General features: G+C 34.7%; 2 protein-coding genes across 2 annotated transcripts; both read left to right on the top strand.

Moving 5' to 3' along the window:
- Positions 1–907: 907 nt before the first annotated feature.
- LOC132177574 (glutathione transferase GST 23) lies at positions 908–3,702 on the top strand. The gene is made up of 3 exons (XM_088515409.1): positions 908–1,287; positions 1,819–2,482; positions 3,121–3,702. The coding sequence occupies exons 2-3, from the start codon at positions 2,171–2,173 to the stop codon at positions 3,460–3,462; spliced, it is 654 nt and encodes a 217-aa protein (XP_088371535.1). The 5' UTR covers positions 908–1,287; positions 1,819–2,170; the 3' UTR covers positions 3,463–3,702.
- A 1,012-nt stretch (positions 3,703–4,714) lies between these two features.
- On the top strand, positions 4,715–16,368 carry BLI (protein BLISTER). The gene is made up of 13 exons (XM_059589909.2): positions 4,715–5,141; positions 6,894–7,575; positions 7,713–8,326; positions 8,723–8,842; positions 9,461–9,526; positions 9,738–9,848; positions 10,507–10,583; positions 11,718–11,785; positions 12,381–12,494; positions 12,896–13,062; positions 13,664–13,732; positions 15,413–15,568; positions 15,714–16,368. Exons 1-13 carry the CDS (start codon positions 5,085–5,087, stop codon positions 15,792–15,794), a joined length of 2,382 nt encoding a protein of 793 aa, XP_059445892.2. The 5' UTR covers positions 4,715–5,084; the 3' UTR covers positions 15,795–16,368.
- Positions 16,369–16,518: the final 150 nt, after the last annotated feature.

Genomic DNA, 16,518 nt, shown 5'->3' with positions numbered 1-16,518 from the left:
AATAAGACAAAAATATTCTTATAAATTTCTCAATAAGACAAAAATACCCCTATAAATTCAAAAAAAATTTGATTTTTTTAAAAAACGAAAAATTTTAATTTAAAAATAAAAATTTAAACAAAAATTTTTATTTTTATTTTTTTAAACGGAAATTTTTATTTAAAAAAAAAAACTATTTTTTTTTTATTTAGATTTAAAAAACAAAAAATTTCATTTTATTATTAAACGAAAATTTTATCTTTTTTAAACGTAAATTTTTATTTAAATAAAATTATAAAACAAAAATAAAAATAAAAAAACGAAAATTTTCAATTTTTTTTTTTTTAAAAAAAAAAGAATCGAAATTTTTTTAATTGTTTTCTTATAAAATTGATTTAAAAAGAAAAAATTGGCCAACGTTTGGATTTTTTTTTTTTTTTTGGTTAGTTTTAGGTTTTTTCTAAAAGTTTTAGTTTTTTTTTAAAAAAATTTACTAAGGGTAATTTCGTCATTAGGGGGAACATTGACAATTTTTTGTAGTTTGGAGGGTACATTGTCACAATTGAAAGTTTGGGGGGACATTATCAATTGAGTGGTAGTTTGAGGGGGTTATGTGGACTTTCTTCTAAAAAAAATTAGTAGATAATGGGTTTTCTTTTTGTTCCGAATGTCCAAAAACCGACATTTTATATAGACCATCATTGACTTGTTGCCGGTCATAGAGAGAGTCTGTGGCGGTAATACGCAGCCACCATGAATTAACCAATGACACGTATACAAAGAGATTTAACAAACAAAACCAAATTACGCTTTGCATTCAAATTCCCGACACGTCACTTGCATGTAACGCAGGGTAACTTTATCACCCACCGAAAAAATATCGAAAAAGTGTAAAATTGAAAAACATGCACACAGGAGGGAGGGAGGGAGAGAGAGAGAAGCGAGGAGATCTGCAAGAACCAAAAGATTTTCACACACAGCTCCTCCTCTCCAATCGGATCGGGCACTGGGGCTTGAAACCGCGCAACATTTTCTTTCTTGTTTTCGAAATTTCAAATAGTTGCCCGACCGTTGATTACACCGAATTTTGTATGATTTCCGAAGTTGATTGATCTCTAGGGTTTGTTTCGTAGGGCTTTGATGAGGATTTTCGAAAATCTTGGTGTTGGCGCTGCTTGATTAGGGTTTCTGATGAGGGAGATGGTTAATTGTATGTGAATTTTCGGAGTTTTTGGGGGCTTTTGGGTCTGAATGGCTTCGGCTCAGGTGCAGCGGAAACAGGAGCATTTGGAAGCTGGAAAGCGCCGGGTACTTTTCCGTTTTCCGTTTTCAATTTTCTTTTTGATTTGTTTATTTATATTTTCAAATGGGGTTTGGAATTTCATCAATGTGTCAATCGTTGTATATGTTTGTGCATGCATGCGTTGGTGGATGATGCTATGTACATGTCTTTGTTATGCACAACGAGAATTCTTGTAAATGATAGATTTTCACTCGACTTTTCTATGAGATGGTACATGTTTCAAGTGTCTGACAGTCCATTTGGATTTAAATAATACTAAAAGCTTATATTTATTTTCACATATCTCTCACAAACTACTGTATATGTAACACTTAATTAATTTGGACACCGCAATAATCAATTCCTTAATATTTCTATTCAATATTGTGAATGTAAAAAATATATTTGGATTTCTTTCATCCGAGAGTCTCTTGCATGACTCTCTGTTATCCAAAACACACATAAGATGCACATAACCAACCGAGATTACATGACAGAACACAATTAACCAGTTACTTTTCCTTTTTCTTAACTTTTCTTCTTGTGTTTACTGCTAGATAGAGACTCTGGAGCAAAAAGACAAGGAAAATTCAAAGAAATGGGATAGGTTCGTGCACCTTCGTCTATCCACAATTCCACATAATCAGATTAGAATGTTCAAATTGAGGACCCCACCATCATATAAATTGCATCTTCTGTTGTAATACCAAATTGAACCCTGTGTGTGTGAATTTTCATTCATCTTCTCGCCCGTTGTTTTCGAAGACAAAATAATGCTATGTTAATAGCCTATAATTGCTTTAATACATTTTTCAAAGTCGACGACTGTTGAGTGTTGACTAGGGAAGAAACTAAATACAAATAATTGCTATAATTAAGCCGATTTAGCCTGTTGGTCTCATATCAACAATGGAAGAAAAAGTGAAACTTCTGGGATGTTGGACTAGCGGCTATAGCTACAGAGTGATATGGGCTCTGAAGCTAAAGGGTGTGGAATATGACTACATAGAAGAAGACCTTCGCAACAAGAGTGATATGCTTCTGCAGTTCAACCCAGTTCACAAGAAGATTCCAGTGCTTGTTCATGGCGGCAAGCCGATCGCCGAGTCCCTTGTAATCCTTGAATACATTGAAGAAACGTGGCCTGAGAGCCCTTTGCTGCCAAAGGATTCTTACGAGAGGGCCTTGGCTCGGTTCTGGATTAAATTCGGAGATGATAAGGTAATTAATTTCAACCTGCATAATTCTTTCTATCATGCACATGAATTAATCCATGATCCATCAGCAGGTTTATTAATTTGTTTCCACTTGAGCTAATCCCATGTTATCATTCATCATCATACAGTACTAGCATGCCAAGTTAGCTTCACTTTGATTAAGATTCTTAACATAATCTCAACTCTTTTTTTTCCTCGATATTCACAATTTTGAATTCAGTTAAGTAGATAGAAAAAAATCACAAACCCAAACGATTTCTTTCTCTGTTCCTGTTTTTCCCCTCTTTAAAAACGCAACTCCCCTGTTTTTGTCTTCTTCTTTTTTGAAGTCATTACACCCCTGTTAGAATATAAGGGTTTGATAATTTCCTTATGGATAACGTTAGAGATCTTTGTTATAAATGAGGGTTTAGTTACTGTGAATAAAGGGATTTGATTACAATTGAAATTATTCAAATCATTTGTAAAAGTTGATTTGGCTTAGGTGCTTCAATAAGTTATAAGAATAACATGTAGTCCTTCGAACAATTACCTAACGGTGGATGTAGGTGATATAATTCGGTTGCCGAACCATCAGAAAATTATTTGTCCTAGTGATGATATTATTCATGCTAAGAGCTTAATCTTCCGATGATCATATAGGGTCGAACTCTCTCTGTGCTTTTTTTTCAAGCTCCAGAAGAAAAGCCAGATGAGAATGCTATAAAAGAAGTGGTGGAATTTCTGAAGATCTTGGAAGAGAAAGCTCTGGGAGACAAGAAATATTTTGGTGGCAACAATATTGGATTGGTAGACATAGCGTATGGATGGCTGTGCCACTGGCTTAGAGCCCTGGAAGACATGAGAGGGGTAAAAGTGCTAGAACCCTCCACCTTGCCTCGCTTGCATGCATGGGTTGAGAATTTCAAGCAAATTCCTGTGATCCAAGAGAACCTTCCTGACTACACCAAATTGTTGGCACATCTGAAATCCCGAAGGAATTGATTCAATTATTGCCTCTGCCTAGTCATGTTTGCTAGCTGCTTGTGTTAATCCTGTGTATGCTTTTCTTCCTTGGTTTTAGGTTTTGAGTAAAAATCATATTTAGCTAGCTCTCAACTTTTCTTCTCTGAGTTTAAACTTCAAGAATAAAGTCTTTGGTTCTATCCAAGTTTGTAATAGGTTTCTATTTGATTTTAACGTCAAAGTTAACAGTTTATCATTTAACATGTATCTCATTTAACATATGTTAGTATTCATGTTAGTGCTTGATGCAATGTAACGTCTACTAATGTTTGATAAAACAAAAAAGAAACTAAATAAAATTCGACAATGATTATACTAATGAACATGTTTGAATAATTGAGTGATTGCCTTATATCTTTCTTTTCTTCTTGTTTACTCCTACAATTGAGCACGAACTTTATTTTTCCTCTTTGCCATCTTTGTCTTCTATCCTACCATTGTTAACAGTCCTTCTCAACATTTCTTGATCTCTTCTGGTGGTCACCTGGCAACATGGGATTACTTTTCATTATTCTATTAAAATATTATTTTTTAAGAATTTATTTATTCTTTATATATGTCATCAAAGACAATAAGCAACTGATTAACGGATATCTAAAAACAAAAAAACAAAAAAACGAGAACTTAACTTAACAATTAAATAGAGCATAAATGAATGTTTGGCATGTAAAATAGACCCGCCTATAAAATTGTTATTATATTGTTTTGTTAGTTTTTTTATTATTGAGGTTACTCATTTTAAGGAATACATATTCCTTTAAAAAGAAAAATAATAACTATTCATTTCCTATTGGAAACAAAAACAAAAACACCCAACAAGAATGATTGAGTTTAACAACTTATAAAAAATGACAAATAGAGCCACATTAATCACTATATAGTGACAGCTTTAGGTTTTAACATTTTTCCCAAAAAAAAAGAAAAATGACCATTTTGGCTTTATAAAGAACAAAAAAGGAAAGCTTAAAAACCAATTAAAAAAAATTAGTAGATAATGGGTTTTCTTTTTGTTCCGAATGTCCAAAAACCGACATTTTATTTAGACCATCATTGACTTGTTGCCTGACACAGAGAGAGTCTGTGGCGGTAATACGCAGCCACCATGAATTAACCAATGACACGTATACAAAGAGATCTAACAAACAAAACCAAATTACGCTTTGCATTCAAATTCCCGACACGTCACTTGCATGTAACGCAGGGTAACTTTATCACCCACCGAAAAAATATCAAAAAAAAAGTGGAAAATTGAAAAACAAGCACACCAGAGGGAGGGAGAGAGAGAGAGAAGCGAGGAGATCTGCAAGAACCAAAAGATTTTCACACACAGCTCCTCCTCTCCGATCGGATCGGGCACTGGGGCTTGAAACCGCGCAACATTTTCTTTCTTGTTTTCGAAATTTCAAATAGTTGCCCGACCGTTGATTACATCGAATTTTGTATGATTTCCGAAGTTGATTGATCTCTAGGGTTTGTTTCGTAGGGCTTTGATGAGGATTTTTGAAAATCTTGGTGTTGGCGCTGCTTGATTAGGGTTTCTGATGAGGGAGATGGTTAATTGTATGTGAATTTTCGGAGTTTTTGGGGGCTTTTGGGTCTGAATGGCTTCGGCTCAGGTGCAGCGGAAACAGGAGCATTTGGAAGCTGGAAAGCGCCGGGTACTTTTCCGTTTTCCGTTTTCATTTTTTATTTTTCTTTTTGATTTGTTTATGTATATTTTCAAATGGGGTTTGGAATTTCATCAATGTATCAATCGTTGTATATGTTTGTGCATGCATGCGTTGGTGGATGATGCTATGTACATGTCTTTGTTATGCACAGCGAGAATTCTTGTATATGAATTCGTAGAGATCTTTTGTTACCGGTATCGGCTAAAATTTTGACGATCAATCTGCATTGCATTACCCTTTGCTTGAGGGAGATGAGCTGCTCCTTTGTAGGATTAAGCACTTGTTTTTGAGTTCGCTGTTTCAGTGGATGCCTACTGATGACAGCGTGTCTTGTTTGTTTTAGATTTTTTTTATTATCAATCTGTCGTTTTGGAGGAGGTACTACAGTACACTGCCTGCATTCTTTACCCTTCTTTTTTTTTTTTTTTTCCCTTACTAAATAGCTACTTATTAAAAATGAAAAAAACAAAAGGTGCAACCAGGTGTCTGCTTTGCTTAGTCAAACTATCATTAATATGGTTCTCTCATTGTTTCACCTGAGCGGCAGAAGTGTGAGGTAGAGGAATAATGCCGCATGCCAGAGCTAGGTAGTTAAGTCTATTTTACTGGAATATGGTTTAATCTATTGCACAAATTAATGAAAAGAATCATCGCCAGCTTCTATAATAGAGTTTCTTACTGCAGTAAGATGTTAAACATATGAAAAAATGAGCCTGGCTCGAGCCTTTGAGAGGCATCACTGTCTACGAGTTGACATTGTGAGAAGAAAGATTTGATGGTGATTCATTCAAGAAGTTCACCCTGAAGCATATTTTGAATCCCAGGAGGGGGAGATGTTGAAGAAAATAGGGAAATATAAGATCATATGCTTAAAATTATTATTATTATCTGGACTATCGGTAAGAGCTTAAAATACTATAACTTAATATTTATAAATACAAAGAAAAAAAAATGTTTTTAAGGATTTTAACATTTCTCTTGGAGTCCGTGTCCAAATATTTAATAGAAAATGGCCATGTTGGCTCTTTGACTAGGAGTTTAACCTTAACAAGTAGGTAAACAAACAAAGCCAGAACATACGTAGAAGTGATACCTGTAATTCTGAGATGGAGCAATAGATTCAAAGATATATCTTGGCCTATATAAAGGTTTTGAATGTAAAATTTTGTATTGCAATTCAACTACAAATTAGAGGTGATTTGATGTTTAACAGAATTTGAGACCTATTTTGAACAATCTACCCTTTTATGGAGCATGTTAGTGCATCAGAACAAGATTAGTCTTATATGGGGTGGCTGGATGATGACTTTTCAATATAATTGGATAAACCTTAGGACTTCTGTTGTTATCTAGAAACTTCTCGTGGAATGTACCTTAGATTATGTGCTATCTTGTTATTGCTTTTGCCCTTGTGCTTTATTTTCGAAGCTTAATGTCAGGTTTTCATGGTCCTGGTTGTTAAATATGAGCTTTATTTATTTCCAATGTTCTGCAACACGTAAACCGGTAATTTTATCTATTACTCACACGTGTTTGCATCTGTTTGTAATCTCAGAGAATTTTTTCTAGATGGATGAGAGTGTTACATGAGGTCTCTTTTATTTATTATAAATTTTTTTCCGTAATTTCTGTCGATCATTTCCTTTTAATTTGAGTTACAATTGCAAATATATTACCAGGAACTTTCTTTTTTGTTGGTTATTTGTCAAAATTCACATTTTGTCTTCACTTATCTTGCAGTTGGAGGAGTTCCGTAAGAAAAAAGCAGCAGAACAAGCAAAAAAGGCTACATCTGTCAGCCAAGATCATGCTTTTGACATTAGGCCCCATCAGAAACAGCCTTTGGCAACTGAACCTGTACGACATACAGATTCAGATGCAGCTGGCACATCTGATGAACCTGGTCAAGCTGTTATGGGACCCTCTGCTGCAGTAACTGGCAATGATAACAAAGCAATCGGTTTTCCCTTTAAAAATGAACAAGATTCTTTAAATAACACACTTGCTACTCCTCCGTTTTCAGTGAAATATTCTAATTCACATTCTGCAGATAGTGCACAGACAGATGCAGATGATAAAAAATTTAAGAGCTATGGTGCTTCAGGATTTGTTAGATCAATGGATGTTAACCATAGCCATGAGACAGATGGGCTGAATAATGATGTTGGAATATATACTGGAGTGCGAGGTAAACTTCCATTCGAGACTGCAACTGATCATTCTAGTTTTTATGGAAGGGATGGATCCCAGTCAACAGAAAATAGAAGTTCTTTGATGCAATCTAGTGTTACAAACCCCGGTTATTCTCATGAATCTACTGCAAAAGTCTCACCTCAGAATTCTGTTGGTACTCTACGACAAGCTAACCCCAGTAATGCCAGCATGCTCCTCAGTGCCCATACATCCTCCTCATTTTATGAAGGTAATTTGTATGTTTGCATTTCTTTTTCTAGTGTTTTCATCTATTAAGATGAGCTTATACTACACATAATATATTTATATATAGTGTTTGGTGGTAAGGAACTGACCACACTAATATGTCTTGGGGTTTTGTGGTAGACTCTATTCAACCTACCTCTAATGATAGAGGGTCTGCTCATGACGCTGGGCAACACATGAATGGTATCGCACACATCAGTGATTCTATGGTTTCCAATTATGAGGAAAGAAAACTTAGTAGCTATGCCAGCAGTTTGCCTAGTGTCAACAATGCAGCTCCACAAGCATTTGAAGCCACAGGTTTTAGTTCTGATGTCAGAAGTTCCTCCAATCATGTACCACTATTTTCAGTCACAACTGAAACCAATTCTAGGAGATCGCGTCCATCTTTTCTTGATTCTCTTAATGTGCCTAGAGCTTCTTCAGGAACTCCCTTTCAACATACTGAACCTGAGAAGGACTCATATATGTCCAATAGTTCAAATACGTACAACATGGATCTTTTTGGACCATCTTCTTTTAAGAAGGCATCAGTGGAGAGTGAAAGTGTGGGAACTTTTTCGAAGCTGAAAACTCCTAATGGACCTAGTGTATTTGATCAACCCATGAATTCTTCAGTTTATTCTGGCAGTGGGGAAGACCTGGTGAGACCGAGTATTAATGAGCATAGCATGGATACGAAACAAGACTTTTATTCAGCTAACCAAAATGAAGATTTTACTGCTTTGGAACAGGTACCCTTATTTTATGTTTCTGCATTTCCAGAACTGTATTGGTGTTGCAATTTTGTGTATTCTAATATTATCTGATTCAGCCATTGAAAGTACAATATTGAAATTTCTGAAATTAATTATGCTGCTTGGACTGTTAAGGTCCTTAATCAATCAAAAATCTGACACTCTGATTGATAAGTATGGACTTCAGACTCTTTGAACTTCTGAATAAAGCCTTTGAGATGAATATTACTTCAGTTTCCTTAAAACATTTACAAAAAGTAATCCCCTAGTATTTTGTTACCTGTTCAATTAATAATCTAATTGTTGTATATGTCGAATGAGGCACTAATGTTGCCTTCTGAGCTTGTTGCCTTGAATAATTACTTTAGTGACATCCTTTGTTGTGCCATGCAGCATATTGAAGATTTGACACAAGAAAAATTCTCTTTGCAACGAGCTCTTGAGGCTTCACGAGCTTTAGCAGAGTCCTTAGCTGCTGAGAATTCATCTGCGACTGATAATTACAATCAACAGGTTGGCTTTTGAATTTATGATACTTGTTAAAATTGTATTACTTTTGACAGCTTGTTAATATTATGTTTCAACATGATGTCTACTATGATTGTGAATATCTGTTCTGTATTTCTGTTTTACTTCCTATTTGCCATTCATAACATAAATAAAAGACATGCTATCAGAATTGTATGACGATACTTCGTGATGGAAAAATGAAGCTAATGGTACTTCCTTATTTTTCTTTTTTCCCCATTTGATTTGATTTAAGTTCTTACTTGATATGGATAATGACATTGGGGTTTTGGATTTTACGAGTTTCTGTGCATTAAGGTTGTTTTCAGAAATTTTATCCTGCCTCTATTGGTAGATAACAGGGATTGTATTTGGAGAAGATGCATGTGCGCAACTTGTACACGAAAGTTCAAAATATTATCCAGAACCACATGGTTGATAGTACATTTTCCACGTTTGATGTATATGTCAGGTGGTGATTTAAAAAGAAAATTAAAAATCTCAAAAAAAGGTTTTTAGTTCTGTAACAGCATTGTAATTTGAACTTGAATCTTGTGACAGTCCCTGGATTATGGTACTAAATTTTTGTCTAATCCCCTCTTGTTTTATGTATGTTTTCCGCAGAGAAGTGTTGTCAACCAGCTCAAATCTGACATGGAAAGGTTACAGGAGGAAATCAAGGCCCAACTGGTTAGTATCAATTATTCTTTAATTTGCTGCTTGTTACTTCTAGTTTTTTTTATCAACTAACTCAAATCTCACATGGCAAAATTATTCGATTGCATTATTGGATATAAGTTTCGTTGTTTCCTGCTTTATGATGTTTGCATGGCTAGTATGTTTTCAAGTTCTAGTTTATTTTTACTTTTGCTTCTATAAGTGTGCTCTTTGATGTCTGCAGGTGGAACTTGAGGCTGTCAAGATTGAATATGCAAATGCACAGCTAGAATGTAATGCAGCTGATGAGCGTGCCAAGTTACTGGCTTCGGAAGTTATTGGTTTAGAGGAGAAGGTAGTAAAATTTATTGGTATGTTTAAGTTTTCATGTTGCGTTTCATGAAAAAAATACCAGTCCATATGATACTTATAAAGGAAAAATGTAGTTTCTGTTATACCCTTGAAATGCGTATTTCATACAAATAGTAATACACAATTGGAATCATGCCTTTTAAAAGTCTGCTTTCGATGAAGTGTCTGTCCGTTATTTGCCGACTGTTGTAATGTGGATAGATAGGCTGGTTAGACAAGCAAGTAATAGGTTCAAGCCAGTCAATCTTAGTGGCTTGAAAGAGTTGGTTAGTACAACAATTAGGTTTGGCAGTATGGATAATGTATTCATTAGGTTAGGCAATATAATCAACTGCCTTTGATCAGAAAAAGATCATGGCAGTAATGGGTTTATAAGATAGAAGTTTTCAAATGCTCAACTGCCTAAAAACTAGTTAGTGAGGATAAAGGCATAATTGTTAAACCAATGTGAAAAGGTTCAACTGCCCACTTTTATGAATCTAGTGGTGATGATAGACTAGTCTAATCTTCATGCTGCTTTCTTCACGCTTCTGTAAGTGTGACCTGTCAGATAGGTTATACTTGTACTAAGATGTATACTGGATTTTTCACATTAGCTATTCAATATTTCTTTAAAATCATTCTGTAATTATATTATGTAGGCACTCAGACTAAGATCTAGTGAGCTAAAGCTGGAGAGGCAATTGGAGAACTCACAAGCTGAAATATCTTCATACAAGTATGCTTTACTTTTAATTTGCCTGTAGACAAAATACTGTGATATGCATTTTAATGTCACTAATTTCAATGACTGCCTGCTGGTTTCTGTTCATATTGGCTTTCTCTTATGTTAGGTGGTGTTATATATATTTTTTTTGATAACTAATGTAAAACTTTATTGAAAGCATAAGGCGCCCCTAAGCACATAGGCCGTATACACAGGGAGCTCCCACATGCCCAAAACCCAAGAAACAACAAAAACACCCACAACCCAACCCACCCAAAAAGCCCACACAACCCCAACACCCACAAGACAACAAAGCCCAAAACCCTCAAACACTAACTAGCGTGAGCCTTGCCTTTCCCACGCCTAGATGATATTCCCTTCACATCATAGTATGGGGCATTTCAAATTTAGAAGCTCCCTTCTACCCTTGACTTTCTGAGGTGCATGGTGTTAGATAAAAGTATGAAAATGAATTTGCTTTAATTTCCATAATATTCATACTACTTGGGGAAAAAATGAATTAGAAATTAATTCTGAAATCTGTGATCAATAAATAATCCTCAGATTACTAATTTATAAGCCAAATGTAAGTGTGAATTATTTGGATTTCTTTTTAAGTTTTCAGAAATTTGAGAGATTTCGATATTGAAACAGGGATTAGAGTTGTTTAGAGGTGCTTTAATTTTCACTTGGAAGTGTTCTGGGTTGTGCCATTTTGCCTTTAATAAAATTTTGCTTACTTGTCAAAAGTTTTATTGAATGGTGTACGTGAAACACCATCATCATGATGAGTCATTTTAGGGTGAGCTCTGTTCTGCTTGTGGTGTGTCTTTAGTATTTTCAAATAGTGATATACTCTCGTGTAGCACTTATTCCAAGTTCTTGTTGGGATTTAAACTGATATTAGTTATATGGCGCAATGTACCTCTGTTGATTATCTTTCCTTTTAATTGGGAGTATATCATTTGATTTACTTCCAGTGAAATGTTGAAGTGGGACTCTCTTTCTTTAATAGTGCTTTGGGAACTTGTTTGTCTCTTCATGATGGAAGAAAATTTATTTAATCCTGGATTCTGTTTTCAAGTGCTGGCTCTTAATTAGTAAAGGGATGTTGAAAAATATTGATCATATTGGATAATTTTGCAGAAAGAAAATGTCTAGCTTAGAGAGAGAGCGTCAGGATTTGCAGTTAACTATTGAAGCTCTTCAAGAAGGTAAGCATGCTTATATGGTTTTGTTCACGGATTTTTATTGTTTATCTTTTACATAACAATTTTTATTTTGAGTTCAATGTACAGTTTATTTTATCAGAAGGGTAGGGTTTGAGCAGCCTTCATTAATATAAAATTGGTTATTTTTGTGCTGTTTTGTTTTTTGTGCGATGGGGAGGCTGGGGGGATATGGGGGAAGCTAGCTTGGGGATGATGAGGGAGTAATTGGATCCTTCCAGTAATCTACAATTTCTATGTCTGAACTTCCATATTTAACTCTCACCACTAAAACCCTATTGAGAATTTGTGCTTTAGCTTGTTTGTCAATTATGAAAAGTCTGAAAATTTTCTTCAAATTCTATTGTTTCTTTCTTTGCAGACTGTCTAGTGATCTGAAGAATAGAAAATTCCAAAAATGCTCTGGGTTTCATATTGTTTAACTTCCAGAAGTCATGACACTGAAACATGACTAAATTGATCAAGTTTCTATTGTTTCTTAGTCTACAATTTGCAATGGAATAAAGTGACTTTGTCACCAGTATATGCTTGTGTATATATGCTTTGCAATGTTTACCCCTAATCCGTTTCTCTGACACAGAGAAGAAGCTGTTGCAGTCTAAGCTGCGGAAAGCTTCCTCAAGCATTAAGCCTATCGATTTTAGCAACACTTCTCTTAATAAGAGAGATACGTCTACATCTACAGAAGATTTAGGTAAGATCACTTTTTTGTCGTTGGCAAAACTTTAAATAATGGCCCTAATAGAAGAAAATCATGGTAAATGGCGGTATTAGGTTGAGTTGCCATGTCATTCTGGTCCCTGATGAAGCTCATGTTTCAAAACTAGAGTTCTTAATGATTACATTTAAAAATTTGTTTATAATTTTGCATATTAGCTGCCAAGTCATTACTTTGTTTCCTTACTCATAACAAATTTCAACGGCTGAAAATAGGCCCTGGGGTGGTATTATGTAGTTGTACTTGCGATTACTGGGGTTCAGGATTGTTATTAAAATTGTATGAATTTTTATTTTTATTTTTTATTTTTTATTTTTTTAAATTATTAGTTCTCTCTCTGGGTGTTCACTCATTAATTCAATTCAATGCCATCCCAGAGTCTTCCATCGATGAAACGCATCAAACTGCATCTTCTCTTGGAAGTGATGCCTCCAGTGTTTCCTTGCTGCCTGAAAATGGTCAATCAACTCTTGAAGTTTCATCTGTGAATATTCCTTCTGATCAGATGAGAATGATTCAGAATATTAATGCAATAATTTCTGAGGTATTATCCAACCCTTATTTCTATACATTGTCCATTTCTTGCTAGTTTATTTGTGATACCGGGGGGAAAAAGCTACATGCAGCTCTGGACCAATGATTTCAGCTATATGTCCTAGGCTTTTTATTATTTATTTTTCATGCGCTGGAACCCCAGGACCAGGAGTAGTTGGATTATTCTCGTAATAAAATATAGTACGTCGAATTTTTTGTGCGGAAATTATTAAAATACAAACAACAAAATAAATGTTCAATAGCAAAGCAAGTTGATCATTTAATTCAATAAGAAATAAAATGGGGCTTAGCACTGCACTCGATTTTATGGGGACCTACCTAGCTTTATTGTATATATCTTTAACCAATGGTTGGACCATGCAAACTATAAATACCATTTTTCTTGGATAAAGGAAGAGATTACTCGATCATTTCCTTGTCGTTCATGAGATATATAATAACTATTTTTTGTACAAGTATATATAATAACTATTATGTTTTGAAATTCAGTTGTTTCATTGGACTTTGTCAATCTCCTCTTAATCATTGGATGTAGTTGAAGTAGATAGCTGTTTAGACCTAACAAGAGCACTGGCCTTTTGTTGCTGCAGTTAGCGTTGGAGAAAGAAGAGTTGATGCAAGCTTTGGCATCTGAGTCGTCTCATTGTTTCAGGCTGAAGGTAATTTTTAATCTGAACTGGGCTTTATATACTGCTCTTTAGCAATTAAATCACAAACGGAAGGTACTGAATCTTGCTTCAATCGCTTCAGAAAGAGTTCTTTATAACGTTCTGGATGATGGTCATATTGTTCAATATTTGGTAAAGAATGTAACATTTATGCTAGAACAACTCCAATAAATCTAGATTAAATATCTTGACTTATTCTAAAATTGGTCATCAAAATCATGTTTAGTTTAATATTCAAACATCTCAGTAGGGTCCCTTCATACAAGTTTGTTGCTACAGTCCCTGTACTCCGATAATCAATGAAAGTCTGCTAGAAGTTTAGTTGCTTCGTTATGGACATAGAACACGGACAGATTTAAACATGATCCTGGGCATAGTTAGCATGGCAAAGTTTCAAGAAAAAAGGACATGAGGGAGCACATTAATTCATTTAACGTACATTTAAGACGTTACATAACTTGTTTGCACGTGCATGCTTGCTTGTTTGTGTCTGATCTTTCCTTTGATGACTTTAGCCCTTTCGTTTTTTGAACTGTATGAAGAACCTTTATGGTACTATGTCCTTAGATCAGAATTATACTTTCTTTTTTTTTTTCTTTTTTTTCTTTTTTTTTTTTTTTTTTTTTTTTTCTAATAATTCAATTTAATCAAACCTTTTGTCATGTTCCTGGTATTGGCTAAGCTTATCTTTCTTTGTTCTTCAAACATCACTAAGGGTTTAAGGGTTTTATTATTAATTGAACTCAAGGGTTTGTCTATCCTTCAGAATTTCCTGTGTAAAGTGGCTGCACATAAGACTAGAAACCACACACCTGTGTTTGTCTGCCTAAGATTTACCTTTGCACTAGTCCCTTTTATTTTCTATTTATAGTATGTCGTAATTTATTAACTAATCTGTTACCTGATTGCTGGTTGCTGTGGTAGCTAAATTGGAATGGTAAAGTGGTACACCATTGAGCCTGGATTGTGATAAGTGTGGTAAAGCTTGTTCCTTGTCTATATAAATTTCTTGGCTAGAAGTTAACAATATCACATAGCTGTCTTAAGCTAGATTCATAATGGTTATATCTTCTCTTTTTCATGCCAATAATTCACATTAATGTTTCAAGTGATTATTTTTTGAAACAACTTTTAAAATGGCAACTAAGGAAAAAAAATGTTAAGTTTTGGATTTCTGAATCTTTTTTTCTCTCCTTGAAGTAGAAGTGTACCATGTATTAGTGAATAGCAATTAGGTGGTGAACTGGGTTAATTATGCTAAACGCTTTCCTTGACTTTGTTAATCTTGCCCTTGTGTTCTTCTTGCTATCTGTTGAACTTGTATTGATCCACCTCGAGCAGACTCATTCACTCAGCCCTTTTGTATTATGCGTTCTTTTAAAAAATATTGTTGGTTTTCTTGTTTGTTTTACTTACAAATTTCTAAATTTGGTTTTTGTTGCCTTTATTGTTTCATATGATGTGTTAGAAGTCATGTCTGTGTGGCTTCTATATGCACTCTCAACCCACAGCAATGTTTTACTCTTGTCCGGTAGAAAACGTGGTTTAAAGTTATATTATTGAATAAGTAATCATTTAGTTTTTCTCACATCTAAATGCAATGCATTGTTCGGGTATTAATCTGAATCTTGTCTATCGGAAGCTTGACTGTTCTGTTTTTCATGAACGAAGGAATTGAACAAGGATTTGTCCCGTAAACTTGAAGCTCAAACTCAAAGACTAGAGCTTTTGATTACTCAAAGTATGGCAAATGAGAATATTCAGGCTAAACAACCTGATTCTCGTACTATGCATGAGAATACCCCATATGCAGATGAGGGTGATGAGGTATCATCTTTCCTTATATGTCAACTTATTCTATGTTGTGTGTGTGTGCTTGTTATTGTACACTTCTCAAGTCTATGAATTGGAAGCTAAAAATTTTATGTTTCTCCTTTTATTTTTCTACTAAATTTATTTCTTGCTTTGTTAGGTGGTGGAACGGGTCTTAGGATGGATCATGAAGCTCTTTCCTGGAGGGCCATCAAGACGAAGAACGAGCAAGCTACTGTAATACGCAAGTCAGAAAAGCTTTCGGCAAAGGTCTACTTTCAGATCTGTTTTTGTCATCCCTCACCCACAGACCATCCCTTGGTTTGGTGATACAACAGAGGTCGTAATCTGTATATTTTGAGTCAATTATACAGCCATTCTTTATAAACGAAAATGAGTAATGTTTTGAGAGGTCTTCCCATTGATTGGTAGATTCAATTGTCATTTATTTGACTGAGGACAATAAATGATGTCCCTCGCTGCTATCAAAGTTTAATTGGACATTTGTTGGATAAGAGAAGGAAGAGAAAGATGATGGTGCATCGCAGGTTTTGCAGTTCTTTATATGCCTATATAATCTTTTGTATTTGAGATCAACAGTTCGGGGGCTAAAGTCCCCAAAGTGAAACAAATGGTCTTTGGCATTTCAGGTGTTATTGTTCTGCTTTATTTTTGGTGCAGGGAGCATTTACCACCATGTTTAAGGGGTTTTCTCCTCTGTATCATTTTTCTACACTTGTATTACCCTTGAAAACTTAAGGGACTCTTATGATGGATGTGGTTATACATCTGTAATTTTATTCTTTTATTCTTTATTCCTTTGTTTAAAATTTCCCTTACATCTAGCTGAAGATTTTTAAAGGACAAAATCATAAAAACTTCATTTGGTATCATTTCTTGTAACAAAATAAAAAGCATAAAAAGAGGTGCGTGCGGTTCCTGCACTTGAGAACAAGAAAGCACGC

Source organism: Corylus avellana, chromosome 4 (assembly GCF_965113065.1).
Source record: "Corylus avellana chromosome 4, dhCorAvel1.hap1.2, whole genome shotgun sequence".
NCBI lineage: Eukaryota > Viridiplantae > Streptophyta > Magnoliopsida > Fagales > Betulaceae > Corylus > Corylus avellana.
Note: the sequence above shows the minus strand (reverse complement) of the source record. Positions and strands in the feature narration are given on the sequence as shown.

What these genes read in the sequence shown, in the direction of transcription:
- LOC132177574 (XM_088515409.1), top strand. Translation starts at nt 2,171, where the DNA reads ATGGAAGAAAAAGTGAAACTTCTGGGATGTTGGACTAGCGGCTATAGC. An exon ending in TTAAATTCGGAGATGATAAG is followed by an intron (nt 2,483 to 3,120) that starts GTAATTAATTTC and finishes ATGATCATATAG; the next exon opens with GGTCGAACTCTCTCTGTGCT.
- BLI (XM_059589909.2), top strand. Translation starts at nt 5,085, where the DNA reads ATGGCTTCGGCTCAGGTGCAGCGGAAACAGGAGCATTTGGAAGCTGGA. An exon ending in TATTGAAGCTCTTCAAGAAG is followed by an intron (nt 11,786 to 12,380) that starts GTAAGCATGCTT and finishes TCTCTGACACAG; the next exon opens with AGAAGAAGCTGTTGCAGTCT. An exon ending in TTAATGCAATAATTTCTGAG is followed by an intron (nt 13,063 to 13,663) that starts GTATTATCCAAC and finishes TTGTTGCTGCAG; the next exon opens with TTAGCGTTGGAGAAAGAAGA.